This window comes from Athene noctua, chromosome 8 (assembly GCF_965140245.1).
Source record: "Athene noctua chromosome 8, bAthNoc1.hap1.1, whole genome shotgun sequence".
NCBI classification, from domain to species: domain Eukaryota; kingdom Metazoa; phylum Chordata; class Aves; order Strigiformes; family Strigidae; genus Athene; species Athene noctua.
In genome coordinates this window covers 19,160,051-19,174,589 of record NC_134044.1, presented here as the reverse complement: position 1 = coordinate 19,174,589, position 14,539 = coordinate 19,160,051, and the positions used below count along the sequence as shown (strand labels likewise).

At 60.4% G+C, this 14,539-nt stretch overlaps 2 protein-coding genes across 3 annotated transcripts; both read right to left on the bottom strand.

Moving 5' to 3' along the window:
* Positions 1–4,286: 4,286 nt before the first annotated feature.
* On the bottom strand, positions 4,287–8,882 carry CHRNG (cholinergic receptor nicotinic gamma subunit). The gene is given in 14 exon segments (XM_074912111.1): positions 4,287–4,558; positions 4,644–4,777; positions 4,880–5,084; positions 5,398–5,512; positions 5,767–5,881; positions 6,129–6,332; positions 6,979–7,076; positions 7,360–7,515; positions 7,611–7,720; positions 7,931–7,975; positions 8,078–8,217; positions 8,634–8,724; positions 8,726–8,821; positions 8,823–8,882. Coding segments are annotated over 14 exon segments (1,737 nt in total). The 3' UTR covers positions 4,287–4,390.
* An 878-nt stretch (positions 8,883–9,760) lies between these two features.
* On the bottom strand, positions 9,761–13,610 carry CHRND (cholinergic receptor nicotinic delta subunit). 2 transcript variants are annotated; one of them, XM_074912084.1, is made up of 12 exons: positions 13,559–13,610; positions 12,873–13,018; positions 12,636–12,680; positions 12,426–12,535; positions 12,155–12,310; positions 11,827–11,942; positions 11,377–11,577; positions 10,919–11,030; positions 10,684–10,798; positions 10,265–10,466; positions 10,042–10,160; positions 9,761–9,955 (listed from the first exon to the last, which is right to left on the bottom strand). In XM_074912084.1, exons 1-12 carry the CDS (start codon positions 13,608–13,610, stop codon positions 9,773–9,775), a joined length of 1,557 nt encoding a protein of 518 aa, XP_074768185.1. In that variant the 3' UTR covers positions 9,761–9,772. The 2 variants fall into 2 exon arrangements, with proteins under 2 accessions (XP_074768185.1, XP_074768186.1); XM_074912085.1 differs by lacking the exons at positions 12,636–12,680; positions 13,559–13,610 and having other exon boundaries at positions 12,873–13,007.
* Between the last annotated feature and the right edge of the window lie 929 nt (positions 13,611–14,539).

Genomic DNA, 14,539 nt, shown 5'->3' with positions numbered 1-14,539 from the left:
TGTTTGTGACGTTATATGGGCAGAGGAGTTAGAGATGTAACATCTTGCTTAAGAAATGAGCTGCTTTCTTTGTCTTTGCCCCTTCTTTGTACTCCCTGGTTAGCAGTGCCTTGCACCCAGCCCTGGTTGTTGGGGAGAGGGATGGAAGCTTCCTTCAAACTAGGACAGAGAGGTGTTTGGTGTCACTTAGTTGCCTTGACTCTGGCTGTCTTGGTGGAGAGCCAGCAGTGCTGCCCTGCAGTGGATCTGAGGAAAGGCTGAATCCAGGGCCATTCATGCTTCTGGGGTGCACTGAGGGTTGCAAGTCTCTGGTGATCTGGGAAACTGGACCCCAGTGGGTATAGCAGAAGAGGGTGATGGTCCAGGCTGCTGCTTGTAGCTGCATGAAAGCTGTGGCCAGAAGAGGGACTGCAAGTGAGCCCTTGTCTTCTGTCCTCCGGGGTGAGGCTACACTGATAGGTTATTGCCTGGAAAGCTGGTGTGGCTGCAATTCAGATGCCACAGAAAACAATAAGAGCTAATTATTTCCTCTGATTCTGCTTGACTGCAACGCTAATTGTACTCATTAACAGCTCCAGCCTTTTCCCCTTTTCCTTAGGGAATCTCACAATTGCCTCTCGTTTTTAATAGAGCCTTTGCATCGGGCCTGGGAGGGGAGGCTGTGGCCAGAGATGGGGCACGTCTCCTGCCCGCCATGCTCTGCGCAGTCCCCCAGGAGAAGGGGCTGCTTGGGCTGATTTGGTGGTGACCGCAGAGCTAGCGGCACATGTCTGGGGCAATTAGCGGCCTTGGGGACTGGCGGGACCTTCAGCCTCATGACTCCAATTGTAAATTCCTCCTGTTATTACTGAAGTCTAGACTGAAAGCAGCCAGGACTGACAGAAAAAAACGTTTAAAATATTCAATCTTCTGAAGGGTTTGTTTTCTGCATTGAAGGTGTCAGTCCTAGGCTGTCTCTGGAAACATTCAGCGCACTGACAGTGGTGACTAACTGCTCCCTGTGGTCAGGCAGTTTGTGCCTGCTGGCACCTGGCTGGGCAGGGAGGACAGTTCCCCGGGCTGTGATGGCATCCCTCTCTTTTTTTCAAGACCCCATGGTCCTATTCCTGCTCTTGCCACTTGTTTGTCACAGCTCTCAACCAAATGCTCTTTTCCAGACACAGTTGGTTTTCCCTGCTGCGATCAGGTACTACTGTGGCTGCTACTTAAAATTCCTTTTAAATACAAGTCTCCCCTGCTGCTCTCCGGTATTTGTTAGGGGGGATTTAGTTGTAATTACATTTTGGCAATCTAAGCAAAAATAGCCTTGCAAGGCAAGGCTGAAATACTAGCTGCAGGCTCCTTTTATTCACAGCGCATTTAGCTTCTTGCAGATGACATCACTTAGGGCTTTAGTCCTGTTGTTGTGCCCAGCTGTGCATCACGTCCACCTCTGCTATTTCATGTACTCGCCCACTTCTCGCCTCTGATGCCCCGCGTCTAAGCTGGTGCTGATGAGTGCAGACTTGCTATTAAATCTGAAAATGCTGCAGTCCTGCTGTGTTCGCCCTTAAATATGCTTTGCGAGTGAGCTGTGGAAGAGCCCTTCCCTGGGAGGCTGTTCCTCTCCTCCCACTGCCGCCGTGGTTGAGACTTGGAGGAACTCAGCATTTGTTCCTCTTGCTCAGCCTTGAAGGGAGTGAACTGGCTGGGGTGTGGAGTTTGTCCTCTTTAAGGCTACAACTTTTCCTGAGGTCAGAAGAAAAGCAGTGCTCGGCCAGTGCCAAACACCAGGTTTGGTACCTCCTAACACTTGGAGAGGGATGAAGCCAGACTGGTTCTTGAGCAGGGCCTTTGGGTTGTGATCTACTGTGTCCTGCTAATAAGAGTGGTGAAAAAATAGCCATGGGTTGTTTGGGAGGGGAAGAAGCTTCTGTCATGCTCTAGAAAAAGGTTTCAGATCCTCTTCATTCAGGAAGCAAGCCTGGAGCTGTGAGAGCCCCAAATCTGTGGAGTCGTGACCTTCCCTGCTCTCCCTATCCTGAAGGCTTTGTCCACCTTTAACCTTCTTCAGATCCCTGCACAGTGGTCTCTGGGGAAACTGGCAGGGCTTTGAACCCCTTTCCCAAGGGGGTGCTGGGCTGTGGTGGGCTCATGGGCCCTGGGTGTCTCTGGCTACTGCTGGTCAAGTGGGGGCTGATGACTGGGCTGGGGCGCTCAGGGGGTGGTGTTGGGGGTGCGCTGGGTGTCTCTGAGCTGGAGCTGAGGAGGAAACCTGCTTCCCAGCCCACAGAGAGAAAGGAGACCCCAGTTTTGGAGGGGAGCAGTTGAGGGATGCTTGGAGGATGATGATGCCCTGTCTTAGTGCTGCTTGATGGGGTGAGGGGCTGATGCTGGGCTGGGGGTGCTCCCCCTCTCTCACCGCACTTCCCCAAGCACCCTGCTAGCTCTGGATAAGCTGACCTGCAATATGTTCTTCTGCCAGATCCTGCAAGACTTGTGACATCCTGGCTACTGCTTTTGGTTTTGTCCTTGTCTCTGGTGTGGTGATAAACCCCAGGGACCTCTGGAGGGCGGGTGAAACTGCTGCCTGGGGATGTGGTCTCAGTTGCATGCCCCTGGCAGGCTGGAAAAGCTCATCCCTTTCCAGCTGTGCTGGATGGACATGCTGGGCACTGAGCTCACCTGGAAGAAGCAGCAGCTCTGCGGAGTGGGCAGAAGTGGGTAACAGTACCTGACCCTGTTCAGAGCCCCCCTGCCCTCTCCCAAAGGAAAGGCCAGGCAAAGGCAGACTGGAGCTTGTTAATTCTGCACTTTCTTGGGGAAGGAGAGCCCAGGAGCTGGGGCCATGCCTGGTGCTATGGTATGGACAGCTTATGGCGGCTCCTGGCTCTCACAGGACTGGGGACACTTGGCCAGGGCAGCTTGTCCCTTCAGCCACTGTGGCACTGGGTAGAGGATGTGGCCAGGGGGTGGCTGGGGGGGGGGCCTGAGTGCTGTGCAGGGCTGTCACTCACCAGCAGGGAGGCTGTGCCCAGGAGCACAGTGCCCCTGGACCTCACCCGCATCATGGCCACGGGGCTGCCCCCATGGAAGATGACCCAGGCAAAGGGACAGGACACTGGACCCAGGCAGGGCGCTGTGTGCTTGGTGGGCTCCTCTGGGCACCCCCAGCCCTGCCTGCTTCAGGGTGCCAGCCTGGAGTGCCAGATCCACCTGGTCTCAGCACTGTGGACATCATGCACCTCCCAGAGATGGGGCAAGAAAAGCCACCTTGTAGAGAGTATGGGCAGGCTGGCACAGGTGAGGGTGACTCTGGGCCACGACCAGTGCCCTCACCTCTGTCAGGCAGTGCCAGGAGCCAGTTGCGGGCAGTAACCAGCTGGTTTTCTCCCAGCAGCAGCAGAGGCAGCCGGTGCTGGGACAGTGAGACTGATGGAGACACAGCATGTCCTGGACCCGGGTGCAGGTGGTGTGAGCTGGACCACAGAGAAGCAGACGCTGCACGCCACTGCTCCCGGGCTGACCTCCCGCATGTCCCCCGCCAGCAGGGACAAAGCCGTGGGGGCCCCAGAGGTCAGTGAGGGGCACAGGGGAATGCGGTGTCACTGGGATGGGGGGAAGGGGCCATGTTTGACAGAAATGATCCAGTGGGGTGAGGAGGGCTGGTGGGGGAGGAAGGGAGTCATGTAATGATGCTTATAGGAGGGTGGGTGTAAAGGGTCACCCATCCCTGAGAGGGTTTGGGTGCCTGGTGGCCCAGGGTCTTCCCACCACAAGCTACTTGCTAGGGAGCAGGGACAGCACTTGAGCTGCCCCCAAGAGCCATGGCCAGGGCATAAACAAAGGGAGGAATTGCCTGCCCCTAGTCCCATCCATGGCTCCATTGCTGCCCCAGGATGGGGGGGGGCTGTATCCATGGTTCCTGCCCCATTACCAGCATTGCCATGGCAAGGGATGCCAGGAGCCCTGTTTGCCCTGGGCTTGAAGCTGTGAATTTGCAGTGGAGTAACATTGCTCTTGCTGCCAGCGCTGGTGCACAGCCCATCAGATGCCTGACTCTGCTTCAGTCCCCCCTTGTCTCTCAGCACCCTTGTGGGGTGCTGGGACAGGACTGTGTGCCCCCCATCAGTGGGTACACAGCAATGATGCCACAGAGGCTTGCAAGACTGCCACAGGCTTTACTTCTGCTTTCAGCACAGCGTGGCCCCCCGTGTTCACCCCTTCCCCATCACCACCACTTCTGGGGGGTGGCAGGGCCCCGCCACTCCCAGTTCTCCACCAGTGCTGTGCTCGGCACCAGGAGCTGCTGTGTTGGCAGGGATCTCGGCCAGGCAGGCTGGTTTGGGGATGCCCAGCCCCTGGCTCTGGTGGTCCTGGCAGCAGGAGGGCTGGAGGGCGCCTGCGGGCATCACTGCGGCAGGTACTGCTTAGGGTCCCCGGGGAAGGGCAGGTCGGGCGCCTGGTTGAAGTGAGCCATGAGGAAGATGCCCACGGTGCCACACATGAAGAGGGAGGCCATGATGAAGAAGCAGACACGGTCTATCACCCGTCCCACCAGGATCCACTCTTCACTCTCCTGCCGGTGGCACGAGGAGGGGTGTGAGGGCTGTCCCTGCTGCCCCGCTACGTGGGTCCCTCTCCCCACCCCGGCCCTGACTCACACTGCTGAAGTCGTTCTGCTCCCTCGTGGCGTTGGCAATGTGGTTGCAGGCATCCACGCAGGCGCGGATATCGGGGCCTGCCTCCTCCAGGCTCTGGCAGAAGTCCTGGGCACTGCCACTCTCCAGGCCACGTCCTACAGGCAGTGAAGCCAGCACAGCAGGTACCAGTGAGCGCCTGACTGCCTGGCACATCGCCCAGCCTTGCAGGGAGGTGCCAACCCCCCGGGGGCACTCACCAATCTTCTCCAGCACAGTTTTCATCAGCCCATCCCTCTCCTTCTGCTTCTCAAAGAGCAGCTCAGTCCGGGCTTTCCAGAGCATGTACTCATCGGCTTTCACCATGAGCCCCAGGGAGCTGCGTCTCCGTATGGCTTGCGGTGGCCCCGGAGTCTCCTCTGGCATATGCATGCCCAGGTAGCGGGGCAGGAGGTGCAGGCACACCTGGACACAGTGTCACCCGCGGGGACCTGACCCCCCCACACCACCCAGGGCACCCAATAGGTGTGATCAAGTCCCCTTGCATTGCCTGGAGAGTCCCCATGGGGTACCCCTGTGCCACCGGGATTCTGGGTTTGTTGGCACCTACTGCTCCCCAGAGTTTGGAGGGTTTGGTGGCACAGTGTGGTCCCTTGGGGACATCTGGGGGGGTCTCTCTTTGTGCCCGCCACCCTGCCTCTGTGAGGGACATGGCCTCAGTCCCCAAATACCCACCCCATTCCCCATTTATAAAGGGTAGGGGGGCAGCAGCAGGTACCTGGCGCACTCTCTGGGACATGGAGTGAGTGTTGGGTGTTCTCAGAGAGATGTTGAGGACGATGACAGCGTTCACCACAATCACCACCGTCACCACCATGAGGAAGGTCAGGTACCTGGGAAGGGAGCAGGGGGCCTCACGTGGGGCTGCTGGATCACAAGCTCTGGGCATGTAAGGTCCTTCTCAGTGCCCTCCTGGGCTGGAAACTGGGGACTGGCAGTGGGACACGAGCACGTGGTAGCCCTGTGTCAGCCCCACCTGGGCTGGGGGGTTATTTCTGTGCCAGGGTCCTGTCCCTGGGCACTGGCTGCTGCGCAGCACCCAGAGAGCCCTACAGGGCTGGCACCCCCGTCCCCGTGTGTCACTCACTTCCCGATGAGAGGCACAGCCTGGGAGGTCTCGGGCACCTTCTGGGCAATGAGGAAGAGGAAGACGGTCTGGGCCAGGAGGACATTGATGGAGACGGTGCATTTCTGCCCACCCGCTGCCAAGGAGGGGGGAAGGCAGAGGTTGGCATGGAGCAGTGGTGTGTGCATTGCCCTCCTTTGGCCCCCACCCCAAAGCTGAACTGTCCAGGTCCTGCCATGAAGCTTTAACCGTGGGGTACCTGGAAATTCACAACCCCCTGCCCCAATATCACAGGAGCGGGTGTAAGGTGATCCCCAAGCACAGAGGGGACAATGAGCCCTTTGCTTGTCGCTGCCCCCCATGGGCATGACCCCAGCGCATACCTTTGGCGGGCAGAAAGTAGACCAGCACGGCCATGGCGGAGATGAGGACGCAGGGCACGATGATGTTGATGATGTAGAAGAGCGGCTTGCGCTGGATGATGAGGTAGAAGATGACCTGCTGGTACTGGGTATCGTCTGGGGTGAAGTGCTCAGAATTGATGATCTTCCGCGCAGGGCGGTGCTTGATGGCCCATTCACCGTTCTCTGCCGTGAGGTGGTGCCGTGAGTCCCACTGCCCCGCTGGAGGCACTGGGGCTGCCAGCCCCCGGCCCGGGGAGGGGGAAGGGCAGGGCTGGTGATTGGCGTGGGCCCCACACCTTGGGGGCTCCCAGGGTGTTACATGTGGGGCTGGGGTCCCCTCATCTCCCTGCCCCCAGGGCACGGTGGGGGGAAGCCGAGCGTGACGCTGGGTGACGGCACGCTGTTTTCCCCCGCTGTCTGCGGGAGCGATAGATTTTTTCCCAGTCAAGATCGCAGCCCGGGCCGGTAATGAAAAAATAAATCTCACTGCCCGAAAAGCATTTTGTTCCTTCAATATGCAATTAAAATGTGATGGAAAACGTCATCGTTTGGCCGTGACAGCTACGTTCCCAGCATCAATCAAGCTCCCAGGAGCGGTGCTCTCCGGGAGCGGCTGCCAGGCAGTGAGAGACCCAAAATAGGGGGGGTTAGAAAAACAAATCTCTCCCACACTCCCTCTTCCACTAATAACTTAAGTGCCCATGTAGTGGCAGGAGCTGCTAACAGTCCCCACAGCCCTGCTTTTGGCAGCCACCGGTGTAGCACTGGGCCTGTTGGGTGCCTCCTGTGGCTGGATGCTCTTGTGCCGTGGGGGTGGCCGCAGTGTTACCTGTGAAAGCCTCGGGGTCGATGAAGATCCACTCCACGGTCTGGCCTTCCTCCACAGTCAGCAGCAGGTTGATCTCATTGGCGCTGTACGTCTGGGACCTGCGGAGGGACGAGGGGGTGGCACAGGCTGGCATGCCGCAGGTTGGATGAGCAAAGGGCCCCAGTGTGGCATGGGGTCACGCCAGTCACCTCCAGCTCTACTTTGAGGTGTTTAGCTTGGCCAAGGTGCCTCCTGCCACCGAGGATGTGCCAGGGGACGAGTAGGTGGCACTTGTATGCCCCGGGGCTCATTGCCCCAGGGCAAAAGTGGACATTCCACGCCAATCCCTTGTGTCCCAGGAGGACCCGCTGTGGTGCCCACGCGTGCCCAGCCAGTGCTCACTGGAAGACCATGGTGCAGTTCTGCCAGTCGAAGGGGAAGTAGGTGACATGGATGGCACAGGCGCTGCGGTAGATGGCGGGGGGCAGCCAGTAGATGCTGCCATCGGGGGACACCAGCACGTTGGCGTAGAGGGTGATTTCGAACGTCCCATCAATGCTGGGGGTGAAAAGATAGGCTCAGTCCCAAACCATGCCTGGGGGGCAGCTGCCACCCTCTGTGTGAGGATATGTCCCTCTTGACCCACCACCTACTTGTTCTCCAGGACAATGTCAGGCAGCCAGACCATGGTGGAGGGCACCCGCAGCTGCTGGATGTTGTCATATTTCTCAGGGTCCCACCGCAGGCGATAATCAGACCATTGCTGGGGGAAGGGGAGCAAAAAGGGAGAATCATGGTGCTCCCCAAGGCAGGGCAGCTTGTGAGCTGCCTCTCCTGTGCTGCGTCCAAAATGGGCTCAGCTGGGGGCACCCACAAAAGGGGGTGCAGGTTATGGTGCCATCCCTCCACGGGATGCCACCCTGAGATGCAAATGTGCCCCAGGGGGTTCCTGGTTGGAGGTGAGGGGTCTCACCATCTCAATCCAGACGTTAGTGGTGAGAGTCTCCTCCCGCTCGTTCTAGCAAGGAAAAAAGAGTGGAGACAGCTTTAGCGCCCTGCCCGCTGCCCCACATGTGGGGGCAAATCCTGTCTCGCTGTGGGGACCAGGGGAGTCTCTCACCAGGGAGATGAGGTTGGTGAGGGTGAGCTTGAGGGTGACGTCAATGATCTGGTCCCCATGCAGAGCCGGGCGCAGGTTCCGGTTGTAATTAGTCATGAGTTCTTGGAGCAGTTTCTCCTCCTGGTTCCTGCAGCCCACGCCTGTGGAGGGCACATGCCATGGGGGCACCCCGGGGTGGGGAGGGCGGGGCCACTGATACCCCTGGGACCTGCCAGTAGCAGGGGGGTGGGGGGCACGGGGTGTCCATGGGGAGGGGATGCCCGTGTGTGTGTTTTTGTGGGTGTGCACACACGGCTGTGCATGCCTGAAGGTGTGTATCAGCGTCCCAGTGTGCAAGCGGGGTGGGGTGTGGGGTTGTGTCCCCCACATCCCCAACCCTGCTCGCCCCAGGGACCTCTCCAGGGCAGGACGTGGGGACAGTGGGCTGCCAGCATGAGGATGCCCTAGTGGGATGGTGCACAGTGCTGTACACCCATGGGTGACAAACCCCCAAGGGCAAAGGCGAGAGGGGAGTGGGTGCCCCCCCAGCCCTCCCCCCGGGACGAGCACCCCTTACCTGCCAGGGTGCAGAGGGTGAGGAGGAGGCCATGGCAGCGCATGGCGGTGCCGTGGGGTGCAGGGACCAGCTCCGCTCGGCTGCCCGTGTGGCGTGTTCTGGGCCTGGCGCCTGGTGGGACAGGACAGCTGTCCCCTGCTGCCGTCAGCTGTTCCCAATAGCCACAGGGGCCGGGGAGGGACGGGTGACCACCCACACCCCCCCCCGCCGGCAGGGTGATGCCAGTTTGCTGGGAAGCTTCTCTGGCATTTTGTGCTGTGGGGGTTTGGAATTGGGTCAAAATGAGCTCCATGCCTCAGTTTCCCCATGTCGCCCACAGAGGGATGCATCTCCCTGCAGCAGAACCTAGGCACCCATTGGGTATGGAAAAGGGGTGCCCCCCTGCAAGCACCCCCAGCATGTCCTGTCCCCGCCATGGCGGTGGCTGCCCCTGGGGTGTAGGTTGGGGAAGGGGCAGACAAGTCCCACTACGTCAGTCTGGGGAGTGATCCTTGCCTTGGGAGTCCAAATCCTGCCAGATCCTGTGTAGGGGGGTTAGGGGGCGAGATTCCTGGCTCAGCAGAGAGGAGGTGACAGCTGTCCTGGGCCGGGACCGGTGGGGGGATGTCAGCTGTGCCTCCTGAAACTGGAGCCCCAGTATCCCACTATAGAGCCAGGGAAGGAGACACCACTCTTGGCCACCAGCCGGGCACTGTGGGATGGGATGAGTCGGGGGGGGGACACGTGGGTCTGGCTGGGGGGCCAAGGGGACAGGAGGTTCTGTGGGCACTGATGGCATCTCTGCCCACTGCAGTGTGTCTGTGGGGGATGGTGCTGTGCTGGGTGGGTCCATCCCCTTCCCCAGCCCATCGTGTCCTGACTTTCCAGCCCAGCAGTGGTAGCAGGGCTGGTACCACCACATCCCTTCTGGGAAACAGCCCTTCCAGTCACAGCTGAGGACCACCGTGCTCAGGACACCCAACAGCACCCACTCCCTGCACCCTGGCACATACACAGTGCTCAGGTTGGCCACTGTGCCCAGGGGCGGGCACTGAGAGCAGCCACCAGCTCAGCACCTTGTGGTGAGAAGCACCCAGCTTTATTTTCTCAAGCCATGGCAGGTGAGTGGGGGGGCTGACACATGGGACCCCTCCACCCCGCTAGATGAAGCGCTTGTTCTCCTCCTGGTAGTCATAGGGGTCTCCAGCGAAGGGCAGCGGTGGTGGGTGGTTGTAGATGCCCATGAGGAAGATCCAGAGTGTGCCCACCACCAGTGTGGGGGTGATGAGGAAGAGACAGAGGCGGTCCAGGGTCTGGGCCACACGGTTCCAGTTGTCCTTCTCCTGGGGAAGGAGCCAGGAGCCGGGCAGTGGAGGGCACAGTGGGCACAGGGAGCCTCTTCTGTCCCCCCTGAGCCCACAGTCCCCACCTCATTGTAGCTGTTTTTCTCCCGCATGTGCTTGACGATGTAGTTGGCACCATCAACAACAGGTTTTATGTGCTCGTACAACTGCTCCTTGCCTCCATCTGCTCCTGCCGGTGCCAAACCTGGGGGTGAGGAAGGCAGTGAGACAGGCTCCCAAGGGATGCCACCCCTGGAGACCCCCACTCCGCTGCCCTTCTCGGCATCCTGCGGAGGGTCCGAGGCTCACGGGCAGGGGTGATGCGGCTGACCAGCCCATGCCGCTCCGACTGCTTCTCGAACATGAGCTCGCTGCGGGACTTGACGCTGAAGTACTCCTCCGCCTTGGCGATGTAGCCGGCCGAGCTGCAGCGTCGGATGCACGGGGTGGCCGCCGGGCTCTCGGCCGGCTGGGACATGCCCAGCAGGTGGGGCAGGGTCTCCAGGAAGACCTGGGCCACGGGAAGGGGTGTCAGGTCGCTTGGCCACCTCCCCAGTGCAGTGCCACCTTGTCCCCACTTTCTGCCCCCAACCTGGATGTGCAACCCCTTGGAGCGGCAGAGATGGGACACCCCGATGCAACACCGGGGCTGTGCTTTCCCATGCCCTCTGTGGGGCGTGGTGCCACCCCTGTACCCCCCAGTTCACCCAGCCCACCACCCCACTCACCTCTTTGACCCAGTCAGACATGATGTGGGTGCTGGGGGTGCGGAAATGGAAGTTGAGGACCACAACGCAGATCACCACCACGGCCGTCACCAGAAGCATGATAAAAAGCAGATACCTGTGGGGAGCATGGACCGCAGGGGCATTGCCACAGGGGCTGCACACAGGCAGAGCTGCCCTCTAGCACCGCGGAGACCCTATGATGTCCCCTCTGCACCCAGTGGTGCCCAGGACTCACTTGCCAATGAGGGGGATGGCGTGGGAGGTGGCGGGCAGGCGCTGGGAGATGAGCAGGAGAAAGACGGACTGGGCCAGGAGCACCGAGATCACCAGAGTCATCTTCTCACCACCTGGAGAGCAGGTGAGCTCAGGGCAAACCCTGCCCCAGGTCCCCTTCCCAGCGTCCCCAGTGCAGGGATTGCCCTTCCAGTGTCCTGCCATACAGTGTCCCATAGAGGGTTTTCTATTATGGGGGTACCCCAGGGTCCCACATGGGGTATCTTGTGCCCAAGTGTGCCCCTGCCAGGGTGTCTGGCTGGAATGATGTGTCCTAGGTGGGGGTGTCCCAGTACCAGGATGTCCCTGTGCTGGGCCTTGGGGTGTTCCCATGTCTCAGGACCTGGTGCAGGCGTGGGACATGGAGGTGCCCCATGGAGTGACCCTTGTGCCGGTGTGGGTGCCATGGGGCTCACTTACTGTCAGCAGGCAGGTAGAAGACGAGGATGGCCATGAAGGCGATGAGGATGCAGGGTGTGACAATGTTGATGACGTAGAAGAGCGGCTTGCGCTTGATGATGAGGTAGAAGGTGATGTCCTGGTGCTCGCTGGTCTCGGGGGGGTTGTCAGGGTGGATATTCTTGCGGGCCGGGCGGTGGATGATTTCCCATTCCCCATTCTCTGCCAGGGCACATGGGACAGCAGATGGCATGGGTGACCCCTGCCATGCCCATACTCACCAGCCCCACCAGCACCAGTCTCCCCATCCTGGGCCTGGGTAGCTCCAAGCCTGGTGAGATGGGTGCTAGGGTGCCAAAGCCCCGGGTATTCAGGTGCCTCCATGGCAGGGTGCCCCAATGCCAGGGTGCCCCCAAGCCCCACACAGGGTGTCCTGCTGCCACAGGACACGGCAGAGAGCACCAGCATTACCTGTGAAGCCTTCGGGATCGATGATGATCCATTCCACTGGGTAATACTTGCCCGTCTTCGGGTCACTCTCCTCCTTCAAGTGCATGTTGATCTCCAGGGCACTGTACGCCAGTGAGCTGGTCCGTGCATGGTGGGGGACAGGCAGTGAGGGGCTGCACCCACAGCTTGGCACCCACCACCCACCCACCCTGACCTCCAGCATGATGGACTTGGGCCACCAAGTCACCTACAAAGCCCGACCTTGCTGTGCTCTGACAGCAGGGGAAGGTGCTGGCAACACCCTGCTGTCCGCCCCTGCCCTGCCCTGCCCCAGCCAGCCCCCCGGCACCTGAATTTGAGGGTGCAGTTCTGCCAGTCGAAGGGGAAGAAGTCAACATTGATGGGACAGGCGCTGCGGAAGATGGCGGGCGGCAGCCAGTAGACATTGCCCGTGTTGTAGATGAGGACGTTGCAGTAGTAGGCGACCTCGAAGAGCCCATCGTTGCTGTGCCGGGAGAGAGCTGAGTTGATGGCAGGGCCGGCAAGGGGCACGGGGATGTCTGGGCATGAACTGGGCACAGCTCAGGGGGTTCAAAAGGGGAAACTGAGGCACAGCTCACTTGTTCTCCAGGACTATCTCAGGCAGCCACAGCATGTCTGGTGGCAAGCGGAGCACCTCGACATCCCCAAACTCAGACTTGTTCCATTGCAGGCGGTAATCAGTCCAGCCCTGGAGGGGGGATCCCCAGGTCAGCTCCTCACCACACTGGGCCACCCCATTGCCCATGTCTCAGGGCACAACTGACGCAGTGACACCTGTCTCTACTCACATGCTCAAGCCACACGTTGGTGGTGAGCGTCTCGTCCACTTCTTTCTGCAACAACAGTGTGGGGCAGTGTGATGCCAGGGCCATATCCAGCTCCATCCCCACCGGTCCAGGACACCCAACCCTCACCAGCCAGGGTTCAAGGGCAGCAGCCTAAGGGCTCTCCCCATCCCAGCCAGCCCTGGGGATGAGGCATGGATGGGGGGCACCCCTCAGGGGACACGGCCTGCTGGGGCTCACCAGCGAGATGAGGTTGGAGAGGGTGAGGGCCAGGTAGACGTCCACGACTTGGTCGGTGGAGACAACAGGGCGCATGTCTTTGTTGTAGCCCTTCTCCTCGAAGAGGTGGTGGATGAGCCGCTCCTCCTGGTTCATGCAGAGCCCACCTGGGGGTGTGGGGTCAGGCAAACCAGAGGGGGCTGGGGGGGTTACTGGGCCCAGTGCCACCCCACAGGGATGCTCGGCAAGGACAGGGTAGTATAAGGATGCATGGGCACATGTGGCCATGGGACAGGACGTGGGCATGGACAGAGGGACACACAGATGCAGACCCAGCACACAGGGACACATAGGCACAAGACACTTGGGTGCAGCTGCAGTGGCGCTGTGCACAGTCAGAGGCACACACGGACCCACTATAGGCAGGGACATGCGGTCGTAGATGCAGTGTCACTGCGCACACAGAGAGGCACACACATACAGCCCAGGCAGGGACATGGCTCAGGGTGACACAGCCAGGACAGAAGTGCAGAGGATGCTCAGTGATGGGACTCTGCCAGGCAAGACCCAAAATGCAGCCCTGGGGACACTTGTGCCCAGTTTGGACCCTGCCACCATCACCCCCTGCCGACCCCACCGAGGGAACCCAGACCCCCCCCCCAGCAACAGGGTCAACCCTGTGCCCAATACCCCGGGACCCGACTCACCCGACAGCACCAGCGCCCCGAGCAGGGCCAGCCGCCCTGGCAGGTCCCCCATGCGGTGCCCGCGGTGCCCTCGCACAGTGCCAGGCCCTGGCTGCCTCCCCGCCTGGCCTGGCCGAGCGGATGTCCGGCTGCTGGCCGGAGTGGGAGATGGATGGTGCCAGGTGTCGAGGGGGAAGGGTGCCGGCACCGGATACCCGCTCCCACCCCTCTCTTCCGGCACCTCCGCGCCCGCACAAGGGGAGACAGGCAGGCGCAGCTGGCCTCGCCAGCCCCACAGGTGTCAGCCCATCACCCTGGGCCTGGGCACCCCAGCACGGGCATTGCTGGGCACTGGGAGGAGCAGTCCCTTCCCCGCTGCTCAGCAGCCCCAACAATGCTGAGCAGGAGTCAGTACCCACCAATGCACCAGCATGGGGGCGGCACCACCCTCGCTCTCACAACTGGCCCAGGGCACGCTTGGCCCCTGCACTGGCAGGAGGTTTCCTGTGGGTCCACGATGTGGTGGCACCAGTGTTGTGCTCTGGGTGCTGTGGTGGGCAGGAGGGGTGTCTGACCCCCGGGGGTGGGGCTGGGGAGTCTGTGCCAGGCTGGGCACAGCACTGATGCCAGGGGCAGGAACCGAGGCTGAGGGCATCACTTTGGGGTACAGGGGAATGGGAAGGGGGCTGCAATGGGATGTCATATCCCCCATGGAAAGTCCCCCCACCACTGCCTGTCTCACCTGCACTGCATGGCACAGCACTTGCTTCACACGCACCAGCTACTGGAAAATAGAGCCCTTCTTTATTGAAAAATAAACCTTTCTCTGTACAAATAAATAACAGCCCAGGTGCCTCTGAGGAAAATGGGGAAGGGGTGGGCTTGCCAAGGTGGCCGTCTCAAGGGAGAGGAGGGCCATGATCCCTGGCTGAGATGCTCCAGGTGTCCCCTGGCACCCCGTTACCACAGGGAGGTTGGGCAGTGCTGGTGGGAAGAGGGATA

Bases quoted from the DNA above. Each gene is read 5' to 3' on its own strand.
- CHRND (XM_074912084.1), bottom strand. From the start codon at position 13,610: ATGGGGGACCTGCCAGGGCGGCTGGCCCTGCTCGGGGCGCTGGTGCTG. The intron at 12,311-12,425 runs GTGAGCTGTGCC...CTCCCGGCACAG, and splicing joins GAGATAGTCCTGGAGAACAA to CAACGATGGGCTCTTCGAGG. The intron at 10,799-10,918 runs GTGAGTCCTGGG...TGCTCCCCACAG, and splicing joins GCCATCCCCCTCATTGGCAA to GTATCTGCTTTTTATCATGC.